General features: G+C 41.5%; 1 protein-coding gene across 1 annotated transcript in view; it reads left to right on the top strand.

Moving 5' to 3' along the window:
- Positions 1–15,354, top strand: part of asip1 (agouti signaling protein 1) — a 106,583-nt gene extending 91,229 nt beyond the window's left edge. Inside the window, exon 4 of the mRNA XM_039735998.1 lies at positions 14,412–15,354. Coding sequence (XP_039591932.1) covers positions 14,412–14,591 — 180 coding nt within the window. The 3' untranslated portion in view covers positions 14,592–15,354. The remainder of the gene's footprint in view (positions 1–14,411) is intronic.
- Positions 15,355–19,710: the final 4,356 nt, after the last annotated feature.

The following is a 19,710-nucleotide window of genomic DNA, read 5'->3' as shown; positions in this document are numbered from 1 at the left end:
GTAAAAATGTGGTAAATTGAACCACTTCGCTAAAGTTTGCAGGACTGGGAAAGGTAAACCCGTACATGCAGTGTGTGATGTCTCAGGTAAAGAGGAAGACGAACTGTTTATTGATGCAATAAAAAAGGAACAACCCTCTGAATCTGAACCAGCCTTTGTAGACCCATCAATAGGAAAGCAAGGTGTAAAGCTTAAGTTTAAATTAAGTTCATAGACAAGCTGCCGCTAAATATTCGCAGGCAAATCCACAACTTAATACCGGGAATGCCTGTTAAACATTTTAGATTCACGAGTACCGATTTGGGTAGTGAACACTTTGATGAATGAAACCTGTTATCTTTACAACGGTTGACAAACACGTACTTGAACACAACACATCCTCCAAATACGAACCTGATTGAAAGAAATAATGATAATCAAATCCTTGATGACAGCAACACTCATAACAGTCACAAAACAATTACATTGACAATCATGTTACATTATTTTTAAAATGTTTCCTTTTCTTTTTCATAACTTCTTTAACACACTACTTCTCCACTGCGAAGTGCGGGTATTTTGCTAGTTTCTTATAAAATTCGTCAGGGTAACCATCCGAGCCTGCTGCTTTCCCACTCTGATGTGAGTTTATAGCATCTAGTAATTCTGATAGTGCCAGAGATTTATCCAGTTCCTCTGCACTGAAAGTATCCAGTTGTGTTATCTGTAAAGCGTCCAGAAATGTATTAGATTCTGTCTTGTCTTCTTTAAACTCAGTAGAATACAAGTATTTATAGTAGTAAATGTGTGCATTATATTTTTATGGTCAATAATTTTGTCTCCGTTTGTTTGGTGATTGCTGGGATTGCATTGCGAACAACGTCTTGCTTGTGGATTTGTTGAGCTAAGATCTTATTAGCTTTCTCTCCATGTTCATAATAATGATGTGTTGATTTAAGTATGAGTTGTTCAGTTTCTTTAGTTGTTAAGAGGTTGAGCTCTGAATGCAGAGCCTACCTTTTCCTATGAAGCACATCACTTGGACACCTGGCATGTTCTTGATCTATTCTAGTAATTTCGTTATTAGCTCTGATACCTTCTTGGTTTCCAGTTTATTTCTGTGAGAAAGATATGAAATAATCTGTCCTCTTAAGAAGGCCTTCAGGGTTTCCCAGAGTGTTCCTGCAGAGACTTCTGAGGATGTATCCGTCTGTAAAAAAATTGATTTGCTTAAATTAACATCATTCTGGACCAAAGTCTTTAAATGCCTATCAGACAGCCTTGGTGTCACAATCCCTCCTAATCCACTAACAGCTGTGTTTGTTGGGCTCACAGAGGGACTTCAAGTGGAGAAGGACAAACAAACTGTAACTGCCTTTACTACACTTTTGGCACGTAGACTTGTCTTGCTCAACTAAAGAATCCTAACTCACCTCTTTTCAGTAAGTGGGTAACTGATATTATATACTACTTGAAATTGGAAAAAAAATTAAATACTTACTTAGAGGATCTGAACAAAACGTTTTTTAAAACCTGGCAGAATCTAATCAATAACATTTTAGAATAAGCATTTAAATTGAAGAAGCAGATTCTCTTCCCCTTTTTTTATTTACTTACGTATCTTTTCTACTATTAAAGTTTCACTGTGTTGGCCTGTCTCTCTTTCTCATGGGTGGGGGTTGACTGGACTTGAACCTTGTTTTGTAAAATTTGACTTGCTTGTATGGAATGTTGTTTGATTTTAATAAATAAAATGTTAAAAACATTTAAAAAAGGTTGATGGCCTCAGCCATGATTCAAACAGGCAGCTACTGAGCATCAGTTCTGCCACTTTCATTTCAAAATGAACAGGGTCTTTTGGCACTCGACCATTTTATACAGGAGTAGGACTTCCGGGTCTGGAGGAGAAGCGAGATCAGTCATCTTCTTAGGTTGACCCCTAAATAGAGAAGCAGTTAAAAACAGTGCCTCCTATTGACTCAGGATGTAACTGCTTAGCCTACCAGAGCCATGAAAGTACACAAGTGCGATACACGTTAAATCTACACTATAAAAAGTATAAAAGCATTTTTGAACAACAGAAATATTTGTTACTTTTTCTGACTGTAAGTAAAACTAAAAGCAACAAAATCCATTGCAGCAGTTTGCTTTTCTGCTTGAACGTTAGTAACCTCAGCAGACACAAGGTAATGAGTCACAGTTTGGACAGACTTCCGCATAGACTTATACAGGCTGTCTGACAGAGTGTTAAAACCTTGGGGTTTGCCTGTGTGTGTGTGCCTGTAAGTATTTCATCACAGCTGTACATAAAAGTATGGTGTCCCTGACTTGCAATGATGTGTAACTTGTGGACAGTTCTTTGGCATACCCAAAGAAAACCATCAGTTTCTTTTGACAATAACAGCTGTAGTTTGAGGCAACTTCTTAGGAAGTTTTGCATTTCAATTTCTTGTGATCGATTCTCCCACAGTAACATGTGAGGACTCCTTCAAAACCTGACAGACGGAAGGTTCAAATTATTTTTTTGGAGAAAGGCCTGGCCATTTTTTTGATATAAAAACATGTTGCTGAATGGACAATAAGCACATGCTGCCATAGACAAAAAAAACTGGCCTGTCAAGCAATCTCTGCAATAAAAAGAAGTCTACAGACATTAGCAAGCCAAACAGCAAATGCCACCAATGTCAGCCTTGCTTACTGTAACTGCAATGAATTTGTGGTTTAAAACATGATAGGTTAACATGTGGGGGCTTCTTTGAAAGAAGATAGGCTGGTAATTTCAAAAATCTAACTGGATATATCAATCTTCGTGTCATTTTGATATGAGGATAGATTAAGGGGCAAACCGTCTCTGCAGATACACAAAATACAAGTGCTAGTAACCGCGATGGTGTGCAAAAATTAGTGTACGTTCATTTAAAAGCTAAACTTCTATTTTGTTGACTGGATAAATGCCTGACTTGTGATTCAAAGGTGATCTTAGCCATTGTGTGATCTCCTAGCCACATTCCTCAGGTCAGCCTGGAATCTATAAAGTGGCCATTATGGCATTGTCTGTGAGGACATGGCAAGTCATAGAAAAACACGGAATATAGCATTTTAAGGAGAAAAGATCAATTTTAAATACAACGATAAGAAAATGAAAGAGTTTGTAGAAATGTTTTAAATATTTTCTCTGCACGCCAATGTGCTTCAAAATGGATGGGGCAGAGCTCAGGATATTAAACGTTTTTTTCTGGTTGAAAAATATGTGAATTTATCAATGTAAATTCAAATAGCTTTATCATTTTCTGTATTACACCCATTGGATCATTTAAAGGGTAAATAAATTAATCTTGATTGCTGTGTGAAGTAAAAGAAAGAAGTAATGAAAAAGAAAAGGAAACATTTTAATAATAACGTAACATGATTGACAATGTAATTGTGTTGTCATTGTCATGAGTGTTGCTGGCATATATATATATATATATATATATATGTATACTAATAAAAGGCAAAGCCCTCACTCACTCACTGACTCACTCACTCACTCACTCATCACTAATTCTCTAACTTCCCATGTGGGTGGAAGGCTGAAATTTGGCAGGTTCATTCCTTACAGCTTCCTTACAAAAGTTGGGCAGGTTTCATTTCAAAATTCTACGCGTAATGGTCATAACTGGAAGCTGTTTTTCTATTTACTGTAATGGAGATGAGCTTGAACGCTGGGCGGAATTTCGTGTGACATCATCATGCCTCTCACGTAATCACGCAGTACATAGAAAACCAGGAAGACCTCCAAAAAGCGCTGAAGAAAACATGCATTATATAATTGAGAAGGCAGCGAAACAATAAGAAGCGAAGAAAGTGACATATACAACCATATTCATGAGTTCTGCTACTTCGGAAACAAAGCACGATGTAAACCTAAACTTTAAATTAAATTCATAGACAGGCTGCCGCTGGCGTTTGTAATTTAGTGCCTGCCCATATAAGGCCATCCGTCAGCGGCAATCCAATAGCAAACTGCCACGGGTAAATATTCACGGGTGAAGGACTGTGCTTATGCAGAGGAAGATGAGATGGTCAGGGTGGTGTTTGGCACAAACTCAGCCAAACTGCGAGAGAAAGTTTTAAGTGCCGGGACTTCGGTAACATTAGATACAGCTATGGATATAGCACGACATGGCACCAGCACAGCTGGGAAACTTCGATGCATGTACACCGAGCGCTCACGCTAACTGACGAGTGCACAGACAAAAGCAACAGTTCCAAAGAGTGCTGAACAAAACGAATTACACAATTTAAAAGGCAGCAAAAATATGAAGCGTCTGATACATACAAGCATATTCATAAATGCAGCTACTGTGGAAACAAAGCACACGGTGGAAAAAGTCAATGTCCCACTAAAAAAAAACCCGTGCATTGCAGTGTGTCGGGTCTCAGATAAAGAAGAAGACGAGCTGTTTATTGATGCAGTAAGAAACAAATCGATGAATGAAACCTGTCATCTTTACAACGATTGACAAACACGGAATGTAACTTGAACACAACACATCCTACAAATACGAGCCTGATTGAAAGAAATAATGATAATCAAATCATTGATGACAGCAACACTCAGTAAAACTCACAAAACAAATACTGTATATTGACAGTCATGTTACGCTATTTTTAAAATGTTCCTTTTCTTTTCATAGCTTCTTTAACACACTACGCTCCGCTGCGATACGGGTATATATATATATGTATATATATACCCGATCTACATACTCAATAATGGATACTTTATTCGCCATCAATGATTGTTTTGGTAAAGCCATACTCAGTGTATTCATTAGATGAACGGTAAAAAAGTAAGAGCGAGGGGAGGATGACTTATTGAGGCATGCAGGCAATACCACAATAGCACGCGGGCTCGATGTACGAAAAAATATATCTTTTCAAGTTCTATTTAGTCCATATGTGTCAAACTCAAGGCCCGCAGGCCACATCCGGCCCGGCATGTAATTATATCCGGCCCGCGAGATCATTTTATATACTGTATTATTGTTATTAATGGCCCGGAGATATGAAGCGCTGGTAACACAAACTACAGATCCCATAATGCAGCGCTTCAGCTTCAGTCGTTTCCTTACTTTGCGAAGGAAGCAGCTTTCTCACAGCTTCTGCACTGTTTTATAAACGAACGATATATAAGAAAGTCCTTTTCCTTGCTTCGCCAACGGCAGCCTTTTATTTAATTCACGGGTTCTCCGCTGTTTCATTGTTCATTTATTACGATTTTTATAGTTGTTGTGTAGGTTTTATTTAATCCACGGGTTCTTTTCTGTATTCACTGCGGTGTCTTCTTTCGTTTACGAGCTTCGCCAAGGAAGCAGCTTTCTCACAGCTTCTGCACTGTTTTAAAACGAACGACATATAAGAAAGTCCTTTTTCCTTGCTTCAACAACGAAGCAACCTTTTTATTTAATTCACTGGTTCTCTGCTGTGTCATTGTTCATTTATTACGATTTTTATAGTTATTGTGTAGGTTTTATTTAATCCACGGGTATTTCACCGCTGCGAAGCGTGGGTATTTTGCTAGTATATATATATACTGCTCAAAAGAATTAAAGGAACACTTTTTAATCAAAGTATAGCATAAAGTCAATGAAACTTATGGGATATTAATCTGGTCAGTTAAGTAGCAGAGGGGTTTGTTAATCAGTTTCAGCTGCTGTGGTGTTAATGAAATTAACAAGAGATGCACTAGAGGGGCAACAATGAGATGACCCCCAAAACAGGAATGGTTTAACAGGTGGAGGCCACTGACATTTTCCCTCCTCATCTTTTCTGACTGTTTCTTCACTAGTTTTGCATTTGGCTACAGTCAGTGTCACTACTGGCAGCATGAGGCGATACCTGGACCCTACAGAGGTTGCACAGGTAGTCCAACTTCTCCAGGATGGCACATCAATACGTGTCATTGCCAGAAGGTTTGCTGTGTCTCCCTCCACAGTCTCAAGGGCATGGAGGAGATTCTAGGAGACAAGCAGTTACTCTAGGAGAGCTGGAGAGGGCCATAGAAGGTCCATAACCCATTAGCAGGACCAGTATCTGCTCCTTTGGGCAAGGAGGAACAGGATGAGCACTGCCAGAGCCCTACAAAATGACCTCCAGCAGGCCACTGAAGTGAAAGGGTCTGCAGAAGCCATGGAGAACATTATGCTGCCTGTAACATCATTCAGCATGAGCAGTTTGGTGGTGGGTTAATGATTGTCTGGGGAGGCATATCCATGGAGGGTCACACAGACCGCTACAGGCTTGACAAAGGCACCTTGGCTGCCATTAGGTATCAGGATGAAATCCTTGGACCCATTGTCAGACCCTATGCTGGTACAGTGGCTCCTGGTGCACGACAATTCCTGGCCTCATGTGGTGAGAGTATGCAGGCAGTTCCTGGAGGATGAAGGAATTGATACCATTGACTGGCCACCACACTTTCCTGACCTAAATCCAATAGAACACCTCTGGGACATTATGTTTTGGTCCATCCATGCCACCAGGTTGCAACTCAGACTGTCCAGGAGCTCAGTGACGCCCTGGTCCAGATCTGGGAGGAGATCCCCCACAACACCATCTGTCATCTCATTAGAAGCATGCACCGATGTTGTCAGGCATGTACAGTATACAAGAACACAGGGGCCATACAAAGTGCTGCGTACAATTTTGAGTTGCTGCAATTAAATTGCACCCTACACCCATGGGGCTCGGCCGGGCACAGCCCGAAGAGGTAACGTGGGTCCTCCTCCCCATGGGCTCACCACCTATGGGAGGGGCCAAGGAGGTTGGGTGCAGTGTGAGTTGGGTGGTGGCGGCGGGACCTTGGCGGTCTGATCCTCGGCTACAGAAACTGGCTCTTGGGACGTGGAATGTCACCTCTCTGAAGGGAAGGAGCCTGAGCTAGTGCGCGAGGTCGAGAGGTTCCGCTAGATATAGTCGGACTCACCTCGGCGCACAGCTTGGACTCTGGAACCAATCTCCTTGAGAGGGGCTGGACTCTCTACCACTCTGGAGTTGCCCCGTGAGAGGCCGAGCAGGTGTGGGCATACTTATTGCCCCCACTGGAGCCTGTGCATTGGGGTTTACCCCGTGGACGAGAGGGTGGCCTCCCTCCGCCGGGTGGGGAAGGGTCCTGACTGTTGTTTGTGCGTATGCCAACAGCAGTTTGGAGTATCCACCCTTTTTGGAGTCTCTGGAGGGGTTGCTAGAGGGCATACTTTCTGGTGATTCCCTCGTTTTGCTGGGAGACTTCAATGCTCACGTGGGCAATGACAGTGAGACCTGGAAGGGCGTGATTGGGAGGAATGGCCCCCCCGATCTGAACCCGAGCGGTGTTTTGTTATTGGACTTCTGTGCTCGTCACGGATTGTCCATAACGAACACCATGTTCAAGCATAAGGGTGTTCATATGTGCACTTGGCACCAGGACACCCTAGGCCTCAGGTCGATGATCGACTTTGTGGATGTGTCGGCGGACTTGCGGCCATATGTCTTGGACACTCGGGTGAAGAGAGGGGCGGAGCTGTCAACTGATCACCACCTGGTGGTGAGTTGGCTTCGATGGTGGGGGAAGATGCCGGTCAGACCTGGTAGGCCCAAACGTGTTGTGAGGGTCTGCTGGGAACGGCTGGCAGAGTCCCCTGTCAGAAGTAGCTTCAACTCCCACCTCCGCAGAACTTCAACCACGCCCCGAGGGAGGTGGGGACATTGAGTCGAATGGGCCATGTTCCGTGCCTCTATTGTTGAGGCGGCTGACCGGAGCTGTGGCCGCAAGGTGGTCGGTGCCTGTCGTGGCGGCAATCCCCAACCCGCTGGTGGACACCGGTGAGGGATGCCAAAGCTGAAGAAGGAGTCCTATAGGACTTTTTGTCCTGTGGGTCTCTGGAGGCAGCTGATAGGTACCGCAGGCCAAGCGAACGGCTTCGTTGTTGCTGAGGCAAAACTCGGGCATGGGAGGAGTTTGGAGAGGCCATGGAGAACGACTTTTGGACGGCTTCGAGGAGATTCTGGTCCACCGTCCGGCGTCTCAGGAGGGGGAAGCAGTGCAGTGTCAACACCATATATGGTGGGGATGGTGCGCTGCTGACCTCGACTTCGACGCTAGGGTCGGTGGGAGGAGTACTTCAAGACCTCCTCAATCCCACTAACATGCCTTCCACGAGGAAGCAGAGCCTGGGGACTCTGAGGTGGGCTCTCCCATCTCTGGGACTGAAGTCACCGAGGTGGTCAAAAACTCCTTGGTGGCAGGGCCCCGGGTGGATGAGATACGCCGAGTTCCTTAAGGCTCTGGATGTTGTAGGACTGTCTTGGTTGACACGCCTCTGCAACATCGCATGGACATCGGGACAGTGCCTCTGGATTGGCAGACGGGGTGGTGGTCCCCTCTTTAAAAGGGGACCGGAGGGTGTGTTCCAACTATAGAGGGATCACACTCCTCAGCCTCCCTGGAAAAGTCTATTGGGGTTCTGGAGAGGAGGGTCCGTCGGATAGTCAACCTCGGATTCAGGAGGAACAGTGTGGTTTTCCCTGGTCGCGAACAGTGGACCAGCTCTTCACCCTTAGCAGAGTCCTGGAGGGTGCATGGGAGTTTGCCCGACCGGTCTACATGTGTTTTGTGGACTTGGAAAAGGCATTCGACCGTGTCCCTCGGGAATCCTGTGGGGGTGCTCGGGAGTATGGGGTACCGGACCCCTGATAAGAGCTGTTCGGTCTCTGTACAACCGTGTCAGAGCTTGGTCCGCATTGCCGCAGTAAGTCGAGCCCGCTTCCAGTGAGAGTTGGACTCCGCCAGGGCTGCCCTTTGTCACCGATTCTGTTCATAACTTTTATGGACAGAATTTCTAGGCGCAGCCAGGGTGTTGAAGGGGTCCGTTTGGTGGACTCAGGATTGGGTCACTGCTTTTGCAGATGATGTTGTCCTGTTTGCTTCATCAGGCCGTGATCTTCAGCTCTCTGGATCGGTTCGCAGCTGAGTGTGAAGCGGCTGGGATGAGAATCAGCACCTCCAAATCCGAGAGCATGGTCCTCAGCCGAAAAGGGTGGAGTGCCCTCTCAGGGTTGGGGAGAGATCCTGCCCCAAGTGGAGGAGTTCAAGTATCTCGGGTCTTGTTCACGAGTGAGGGAAGAATGGGCGTGAGATCGACAGGCGGATCGGTGCGGCATCCGCAGTGATGCGGCTCTGCATCGGTCTGTCGTGGTGAAAAAGGAGCTGAGCCGTAAGGCAAAGCTCTCAATTTACCAGTCGATCTACGCTCCTACCCTCACCTATGGTCATGAGCTATGGGTAGTGACCGAAAGAACGAGATCGCGAATACAAGCGGCTGAAATGAGTTTCCTCCGCAGGGTGTCTGGGCTTTCCCTTAAAGATAGGGTGAGAAGCTCAGTCATCCGGGAGGGGCTCAGAGTAGAGCCGCTGCTCCTCCGCATCGAGAGGAGTCAGATGAGGTGGCTCGGCATCTGATCAGGATGCCTCCTGGACGCCTCCCTGGTGAGGTGTTCCGGCACGCCCAACCGGGAGGAGGCCCGGGGAAGACCCAGGACACGCTGGAGGGACTATGTCTCCGGCTGGCCTGGGAACGCCTTTGGGATTCTCCCGAAGAGCTGGAAGAAGTGGCCGGGAGAGGGAAGTCTGGGCCTCTCTGCTTAAGCTGCTGCCCCCGTGACCCGACCTCGGATAAGCGGAGATGGATGGATGGATGGATGAATTAAATTTTGGCAAAATGGACTAGCCTGCCACATAATTTTTTCACTCTGATTTTTGGGGCGTCTTTGAATTCAGGGCTCTGTAGGTTGATCATTTTCATTTCCATCAAACGATGTGACATCCTTTCGTTCCTAACACATTACCCAGTCTATATCAGTATAGATATCCAGGAGGATTTCTTTTTCCCATTGAGATCTGATGTGTTTTCAAAGTGTTCCTTTAATTTTTTTAAGCAGTTATATATATACACACACACACACACACACACACACACACACACACACATATATATACACACATATATATATATACATATACATACATATATATATACAGATATATATATACACACATATATACACACACACACATATATATATACATATACATATCTACATATATACTGTATATACACATATATATATAAATCTACATATATATATTATGGGTGGGACTCGATTAAAAAAATGAATCTAATTAATTACAGGCTGTGTAATAATTAATCTTGATTAATCGTATGTAATCACACATGAAAATTTGCCCCAAATCGCAAATGTTTTTTTTTTAATTTAAAAGGGTTTTAGTGGGCTTACAGAATCAAATAATAGACATGGACATGAATATTGTAAACTCAAGCTCTTTTAATTTCTGAAAAAAAAAATGCTTTTAAACTGCATTTCAATTCAAAACAGAAATAAAAATCCCTGGCTAAAATTGGGCAGACTTAAAAATAAAGTGGTATTTTAAGTACTTTAAGTACATTTTCATAATGGTATTGTCTTTAAATAATAATAACAAAAATTTCAACATAAAGTGCAGTTTTTCTTAAAAAAAATAAGGCAGAAACATAAAATGTAATTTGACCAGCTTCATCTTTAAACTCTGAGTAACCTTAGCCAAAATTATTTTGTACATTAGGCTAAAACAGTGTGATCATTTAACATTTTGTAATTAGATGTAATTAGAAATACTAACGGTCACGGAAGTCCAATGATCCCCAGTAAGAGCCACAAAGTCCGCTTTCTGTAATGCATCTAATTTTGCTTGCTTTTCAGTGTGCACAAAACCATGCTTTTATCAAGGCTTCCGTCGCGTAGTCTTTTGAAATGAAATTTTCCTCCGATCAGTCGTAGGAACGCGCTTTATTCCGACTCTAACATTTTTGTAGCTCTGATGTGTGCATCAATGTAATCGGTGTACCAGGAAATCATGCATTGACAAAAGTTCCCCTTTGCTTTGAATTGAAAGTGTGATTAAATGCATTATTTTTTTTAATGCGTTATGCAGTACATGCATTGAAGCTTCTCAGCTGTGCTTGTGCTAAGAAAAGGAAACATTTTAAAAATAACGTAACATGATTGTGAATGTAATAGTTTTGTGACCGTTATGAGTGTTGCTGTCATCAAGGATTTGATTATAATTTCTTTCAATCAGGTTCGTATTTGGACAGTTTGCACAAAACCACACTTTTATCAAGGCTTCCATCGGGTAGTCTTTTGAAATGAAATTTGCCTCCGATCAGTCTTAGGAACACGCTTTGTATCCATCATTCATAAAGCTTCAATTGGTGATCTCTCTTTCTGCATTAACCGCATATTTTTTCATACGTCTCAAACCAAGGGGATGCGAGGGTAAAATGAATCGGGAAGCGCGCGTACATACTCAGTGCACCCCCTGTCAGAAATCGAACCGCGGACGTCGGCACTAGAGGCGAAGTCTCTACCATTGCGCCACGGCGTGTGGTTTGTCTATTTCAGAGTATGTAGATCGGGGTATATATATACATATATATATATATACCAAGGCAGCAGGAGAAGTAGTGTGTTAAAGAAGTTATGAAAAAGAAAAGGGAACATTTTAAAAATAACGTAACATGATTGTCAATATACAGTAATCGTTTTGTGTTATGAGTGTTGCTGTCATCAAGGGTTTGATTATCATTATTTCTTTCAATCAGGTTCGTATTTGTAGGATGTGTTCAAGTTACATTTCGTGTTTGTCAATCGTAAAGATAACAGGTTTCATTCATCGATTCGTTTCTTACTGCATCAATAAACAGCTCGTCTTCTTCTTTATCTGAGACGTGACACACTGCATGCACGTTTTTTTTTTACACTGTTTTCCTTTAGCAGGACATTGACTTTTTCCACCATGTGCTTTGCTTCCACAGTAACTGCACTTATGAATATGCTTGTATGTATCACACGCTTCATATTTTTTTTGCTGCCTTCTCAATTGTGTAATTCGGTTTTTGTTCAGCACTCTTTGGAACTGTTGCTTTTTGTCTGTGCACTGCGTCATTTCATGTGAGCCGCTCGGTGTACATGCATCGGGTTTCAGCTGTGCTGGTGCCATCTTGTGCGATGTCCACGGCTGTATTTAATGTTAGCTAAGACTCGGCAATTAAAAGTTTCTCTCGCAGTTTCGGCGAGTTTGTGCCAAACACCACCCTGACCATCTCATCTTCCTCTGCATAAGCACAGTCCTTCACCCGTGAATATTTAGCGGCAGTGTTTCTATTGGATTGCCGCTGACGGACGGCCTTATATGGGCAGACACTAAATTAAGTGAGAGGCGTAACTCCGCCTCCCACGGGCATCGAGCAGAAGTCTATTATAGTATATGGACGAAAAAATAGGTTCCAGTTATGACCATTACGCGTAGAATTTCGAAATGAAATACTTCTGCCCAACTTTTGTAAGTAAGCTGTAAGGAATGAGCCTGCCAAATTTCAGCCTTCTACCTACACGGGAAGTTGGAGAATTAGTGATGAGTGAGTGAGTGAGTGAGTCATTGAGGGCTTTGCCTTTTATTATTATAGATGAAGGATGGGTACGTTGAATGGTTCACTTAAGAGTCATTCTGTCATTTAATTATGGGAATTGATTGACTTGGTGGTTTTCAATGCAACTACAGGTAAAATTCTGTTACAACGAACTGCCAGAGAATCTAAAAAATTTTTCGTTGTAATGAAAATTTCGTAGTAATGAGGTTCTGTTTTTGTCACTATAGTGCTTTCTTTAACTTGTGTCCAGGCGTTTGCAATCATTTCAATAGCTTCTTTCACGTTAATTTTAATCTCCTCCTGACTATAAATTATGCTGACGAGAGTCGTTTTCAGCATTTCCTTGGGATAATACACTTTCAGGGTGTGAATAATGCCCAAATCCAATGGCTGAAGCACTGTTGTGCAATTGGGTGGGAGGAATTCAATGCGAACATTATCTAAATGCAGAAGCATGTTGTGGGTAGTACAGTTATCAATCAGAAGCCGAATCATCCTTTTCTTCTTTTTCATATTGTGAGGTTTCTGAACTCTTTTGGGACCCAACCCCCCAAACGGGACGACACGCTGAAGTGCGTCCCGAAGAGTAATTGCCACGTCTGTGTAAGATTGTCCGTTACTGGGGCAGGACAGCAACAGGCTCACAGCGGTGCAGCAAAACGTCCCAGAAGCAAATACTAAAAGATTGTGGTCGCGCTACAAGTCCCAGTCTTACACCCCAAAACACGAGGTTGAGTCTAAGTACTTTAGCAAAACCAGCTTTATTCAGCTTGAAACAGGAACAGCGAGGTTATTTATTGTAGAGGGATCTGCCACTCTCCTATACACAGACACAGCAGTCAGGCAGGATTGTGACTATGTTAGTGGCCAAATAATCCTGTTCCCTGCATTTACAATGTTCCTTGCATTGCCCATCGAGATCTTTTCTGTTTGCTTTGGCGGAGAGACGCAGCAGAGCTGTGAGCCTGCTGTTGCCCTGGCAACAGATAAACAGTCTTCCACAGATGCGGCGATCTCACTTCGGGACACTCTTCGGCATGTTGTCCAGTTGGGGGAGGTCCCAAGAGAGTTTAGAAACCTCACATTTTCTTGAATGACTTAATAGGAATGTTTCTTGAACGAGCATCACTGAACCACATAAAAATGGCTTTTTCAACGTCTTCAAATGCAGCAGTTCACATACGTTTTCAACCCGAGATTTTTCTTCTTTTTTTGCTCAGTCTTTTAAGAAATTTGACAATGTCGATGGCGAAATTCCAAATTCACTGGCAATGTCTTTTTTCTTTTTGCCAGAATCGAGAGCCTCAAAAATGTAAAGATTTTTTTTTCTTAATATTAACTGTTGTCATTTTTTCGTGTCTGCCATTTCTATAGGAGGGTGACAATGAGTTAAATTCTAAAGAATGTTTTTCAAATGTTGATGAGCAATAAGCAAAAGGTATCACTGAAAACCACCGAAAACAAAAACTGCAAAAAAACAGTATGAGCAAAGTTTGAAGAAAGAAAAAAAATTTACAATGTTTCTGTTTGGGGATCGTTGTGCACAACTGAGCTGCGACCACAGAACTAACTGCTCTGTGGATGATTCATTCAAGCATTTCAAGGTCTTTTGGGCACTTCATTGTAATGAAAGTATTTGCTGAATGTATTTTGTAGTAACGAGATTTCTATGGACTCTTGTCAAATGGGGAAACTTTCGGGACCATAAAAATACTTTATTGTAATGAAAATTTCATAGTAAAGATATTCGTTGAAATGGAATTTTACCTGTACTTAACTTCTAAGAGATACTTCCTATCCTGTATCCTTGAATGAGTAATAAAGGAAGAGGAGTACAGTACATAAATAGACTAAGATATCACTTGAACTTGAGGGACCTTGAATGTAAGCTTCATGCATCTGCTTACACTTTTCCAACAGGTGAAGCCAAGCAGAAGCAGCCACAACAGGAAACCAAGACCAGCACCATCTGCCAAATGCATGCCACTATGGGGTACCTGTAGAAATCCCGGAATGGAATGCTGCCATCCATGTGCATATTGCCATTGCCGTCTCCTTCGAACAATCTGCTACTGCCGAATGGGAAATCCTAATTGCTGAGAAGAAAAAGTTTCAGTACTCAAGTTTATTACTCACATTCACCTCTATAATGTGTTGTTTTTTAAAGGTGCCAGCTGCAATGAAAGTATTGAAAAGAACTATAAGAGTGACAAGTAAAAGAAATGAGGTATTCTACAACATTAAGGTTCATAATATTATTTCCATTAAGTATTCCTATATAACTCTAATATGATAATATATTTAAAAATAATCACTGTGAGAAATCTGGAATAATAAACCGAAGACTTTGTCCAACTTTTATAACACTGAATAAGTGCAGCAAACATTTATGTTTTAAATAAGATAGCCATCAAGTTATGTTTGAAATTTGAGTCTCTCATAATACAACTAGGAGCACTAAAATGTTTCACAGAGAAATTTTATTTGCTTTGTTAGACATGTTTTAAGATGACCATTCTCAAACAATTAATATCAGTAAGGACTCTGTGTATTCTGGCCTTGGATTGAATTGCTCCTCCTACCAGAAAATGAATCAGAGTGTGAATATACATTGTGCATATACAGCAAACAAAAAGAAAAGGTTAAAGGTAATTTTCACACTGCAAAGGAAAGAAAGTTAAAAACACAAGCATTTGGCAGGATAGCTTTTATCAGGTGTGCAAAGTTAAAGGAAATAGTAGGTGATATGTAGAGGAGGGGAAAGGAGGGAGCAAAGCCACGGCAGGTGAAAGGAGAGAAAGTGAGAGTAGGTGTGAAAAAAAAACATACAGTCATATGAAAAGGTTTGGGAACCCCTCTTAATTCTTTGGATTTTTGCTTATCATTGGCTGAGCTTTCAAAGTAGAAACTTCCTTTTAATATACGACATGCCTTATGGAAACAGTAGTATTTCAGCAGTGACATTACGTTTGTTGGATTAACAGAAAATATGCACAATGCATCATAACAAAATTAGACAGGTGCATAAATTTAGGCACCCCAACAGAGATATTACATTAATACTTAGTTGAGCCTCCTTTTGCTAATATAACAGCCTCTAGACGCCTTCTATAGCCTTTGAGGAGTGTCTGGATTCTGGATGGAGGTATTTCTGACCATTCTTCCATACAAAATCTCTCCAGTTCAGTTAAATTTGATGGCTGCTGAGCATGGACAGCCTGCTTCAAATCATCCCATAGATGTTCGATGATATTCAAGTCAGGGGACTGTGACGGCCATTCCAGAACATTGCACTTCTCCCTCTGCATGAATGCCTTTGTAGATTTTGAACTGTGTTTTGGGTCATTGTCTTGTTGGAATATCCAACCCCTGTGTAACTTCAACTGTGCGACTGATGCTTGAACATTATCCTGAAGAATTTGTTGATATTGGGTTGAATTCATCCGACCCTCAACTTTAACAAGAGCCCCAGTCCCTGCACTAGCCACACAGCCCCACAGCATGATGGAACCTCCACTAAATTTGACAGTAGGTAGCAGGTGTTTATCTTGGAATGCGGTGTTCTTGTACTGCCATGCAAAGCGCTTTTTGTTATGACCAAATACAGTAATCCCTCCTCGATCGTGGGGGTTGCGTTCCAGACCCCCCCGCAATAGGTGAAAATCCGCAAAGTAAAAACCATATGTTTGTATGGTTATTTTTATATATTTTAAGCCCTTATAAACTCTCCCACACTGTTTATAAATATTCCCAGCACAGTTATACAGCATAATCCCTTTGTATTCTCTTAGATATTAGGTAAGATTCATTGAAATCAAGTATGTAAACACACTGTTTGTATACAGTAAAACCTAAATATTATTTTAAAGATATCGAGTGTCTCCGATATCACATATGTTACAGCCATTACGATAGACAGGCCACCAGCAATAAATACGTACAATGCAAGAAAAATTGTATACAGTAAATGTGCATACAGTGACACTAAATGTACATGTACCGAGTACTGTAAGTAGAAATTTAATTATGGTTACTCACCAACAATGACACGATGACTTGTCCAATAACGATGAGTTTAATTTTACTGCACAACAAAGGAGAGCGTTACAGCCCTTCTAAAGGAGCCACTTCAGGCGACTGTGTAGCAACGCTGTTATTCTTCAATCCAAATCCCTAAAGCAGATTCCATCCAGACTACTGCCTTATTACATCCACTTACAACTCGTTTTGCACCCTGGTTAAAAGGACACTGCGGCCGTAGATCTTATATTCCTTTCCTACTTTTTAAATAAAAAGAATCGTAGCCTCATTAATGCTGTAATGGCGTCCTACAGCAGTGTAGCTTTTCCCTTCCTTCAACAAATCCAAAACGTTTACCTTTTTCGGCAATCATTAACATCTTCCGTTGGCGCTTGGGCACAGAACCTGAAGCAGTAGCAGGAGCAGATCGTTTTGGAGCGATAATGAAGTGCTTGACTATGCACAAAGATAAACACAAAAGAGCACAAAAGTTAACTCTTCACATAGCGAAACACGTTGATGCTGAATAAGCGAGACGAGACTTCCTGGTTAACACCGCATTCAGCACACAGGAACTTAACTGCGTGCTCTGATTGGTTAGCTTCTCAGTCATCCGCCAATAGCGTCCCTTGTATGAAATCAACTGGGCAAACCAACTGAGGAAGCATGTAGAGGAAGTAAAAAGACCCATTGTCCGCAGAACCCACGAAGCAGCGAAAAAATCCGCGTTATATATTTGGTTATGCTTACATATAAAATCTGCGATAGAGTGAAGCCGCAAAAGTCGAAGCGCAGTATTCCGAGGGATTACTGTAACTCAATTTTTGTCTCATTAGTCCAAAGCACTTTGTTCCAAAATGTATGTGGCTTGTCTAAATGAGCATTTGCATACAACAAGCGACTCTGTTTGTGGTGCGAGTGCAGAAAGGGCTTCTTTCTCATCACCCTGCCATACAGATGTTCTTTGAGCAAATTGCGCTGAATAGTACAACGATATACAGATACACCATTTGCAGAAAGATGTTCTTGCAGGTCTTTGGAGGTGATCTGTGGGTTGTCTGTAACCATTCTCACAATCTTGTGCATATGCCACTCCTGCATTTTCCTTAGCTTGCCAGACCTGCTGGGTTTAAGAGCAACTGTGCCTGTGGCCTTCCATTTCCTGATTACATTCCTTACAGTTGAAGCTGACAATTTAAACCTCTGAGATGGCTTTTTGTAGCCTTCCCCTAAACCATGAGACTGAACAATCTTTGTTTTCAGATCTTTTGAGAGTTGCTTTGACAGCCCATGCTGTCACTCTTCAGAGGAGAGTCAAAGGGAAGCACAACTTGCAATTGACCACCTTAAATACCTTTTCTCATGATTGGACACACCTGTCTATGATGTTCAAGGCTTAATGAGCTAATCCAGCCAGTTTGGTGTCGCAAGTAATCAGCATTGAGCAGTGACATGCATTCAAATCAGCAAAATTACAAGGGGACCCAAATTTTTGCACAGCCAGTTTTTCACATTTGATTTAATTTCATACAACTATATACTGCTTCATTAAAAATCGTTGTTCGGAAAACACCCCAGTACTCAGATGTTTCTAGAAAATGAAATACATATCACTGTTATCTTTTTTGTTGAAAGTAGAGTCAATTATTATGCAGGCTGAGTGGGGTTCCCAAACTTTTTCATATGACTGTACACTGTATATGCAGTACGTAGGTGGCATCTGTTCACCATCACAATAATACTATGCGATGAAATTAATTTTTTTCTGGTATGTCAATAATAACCTGGAGCTGCACCTGTTCCAGTATGATCATTTTAGAACGTAACCTTATTACATCCATTTTGTGCACATCAAGGATTGTGGAGCGTCTATTTAAAATAAGCATCTAACTTAATGAAAATAAATTCAACCAACTGAATTGTGTTTTCCATCACTGTGGAGCCAGGTTCCAAAGTTCTGCACAATTTGAAATGCTTAATCAATATAAATATAATGAATGACCTAACAGTGTACATCATTTTACGAGGAGTGTTCAATTATAAACAGGAATTTTCATGCTCTGTTCTTCTAAATAGTGCAAGGTAGACCTGACTCATTGGACAGACACACACATATATGAACTTGTCGTTTGTAGTGCTAGCTGCTCTTTCCCCCCTTCCTGTCAATTTTTGATAAATAAGGAGTCATTCCATCTCAGATTTATTTGAGACTTAAAAAACAGTTTAGGGATGAGTGTCTCTCAGTCTCGAGTGTATGATTGGTGCAAGTCATTCAGAGAGGGACTATCATCTCTTCAGTCCACTTAAGGATTTTTTTAGGAGGGAAGAAATTCAAGTCGAATGAGGAGGTTATTGATGCTGTGCAAGAATGGATCAACATGCAGTCAAAAGACTTCTCTTCAGGGATTAAGAAACCTCCTGAGCGCAGGAACAAGTGGATTGCAGTGGCAGGAGACTACATAGAAAAATAGTGTGTAAGTCGTTTCATTGTGTTTAACAAATAAAGCATAGCTCATAAATTCCTGTTAATATCTGAACGCCCCTTGTATTATGTTACATGTTCCTTTGTGCACATTCCCTTTGTATTTTATTATTATTTTATAGGTTCCTTGAGCCTGTCAGCTAACTGCTACAAAGTATGTTAAACTTTAATAATAACATGTGTTTAAAATTAAAGGAAAACAGGTTTATTCTCTCAGGCTAAATCTGTCACATATACAATATGCTTTTCAGGTATTTATTGCAAGTATTGCTGCTAAACATACAGTTATGTTAATCATGTAGAGTTCATTCACGGAGGTTACTACTAATTTTTTTTTACACTATTTAGTGGAATTATTTCTTTTGCCAACAAATAAAAGTGCACTAAAAAAAAGTTTGTTCATATAATTTTGTCGTTGTGACATGGGGTTGACCCAGTTACTCTCCCCTCTGAGCAAAAATCCTGCGAAACAGGGAAAGTTACTGGCCATACATGATAACTGATTGTTTAGGATTAATTAGTATCACAGTCATTATCATGTTAAATAGTTACACATAAATTATTCCAAAATTAATTTTTCAAATAACAGAAATGCAACCCAAAGTACACATGCATAAGTTGGTGAGTGACACCAGCTAAAAAGACTGGGCTGGCAGGAAGTGTACATATGCTTTATTCCTGTTTTGTTGTGAAATGTTGCCTTAATATAGCTGCTGT

This window comes from Polypterus senegalus, chromosome 14 (genome assembly GCF_016835505.1).
Source record: "Polypterus senegalus isolate Bchr_013 chromosome 14, ASM1683550v1, whole genome shotgun sequence".
Lineage (NCBI taxonomy): Eukaryota > Metazoa > Chordata > Cladistia > Polypteriformes > Polypteridae > Polypterus > Polypterus senegalus.
Note: the sequence above shows the minus strand (reverse complement) of the source record. Positions and strands in the feature narration are given on the sequence as shown.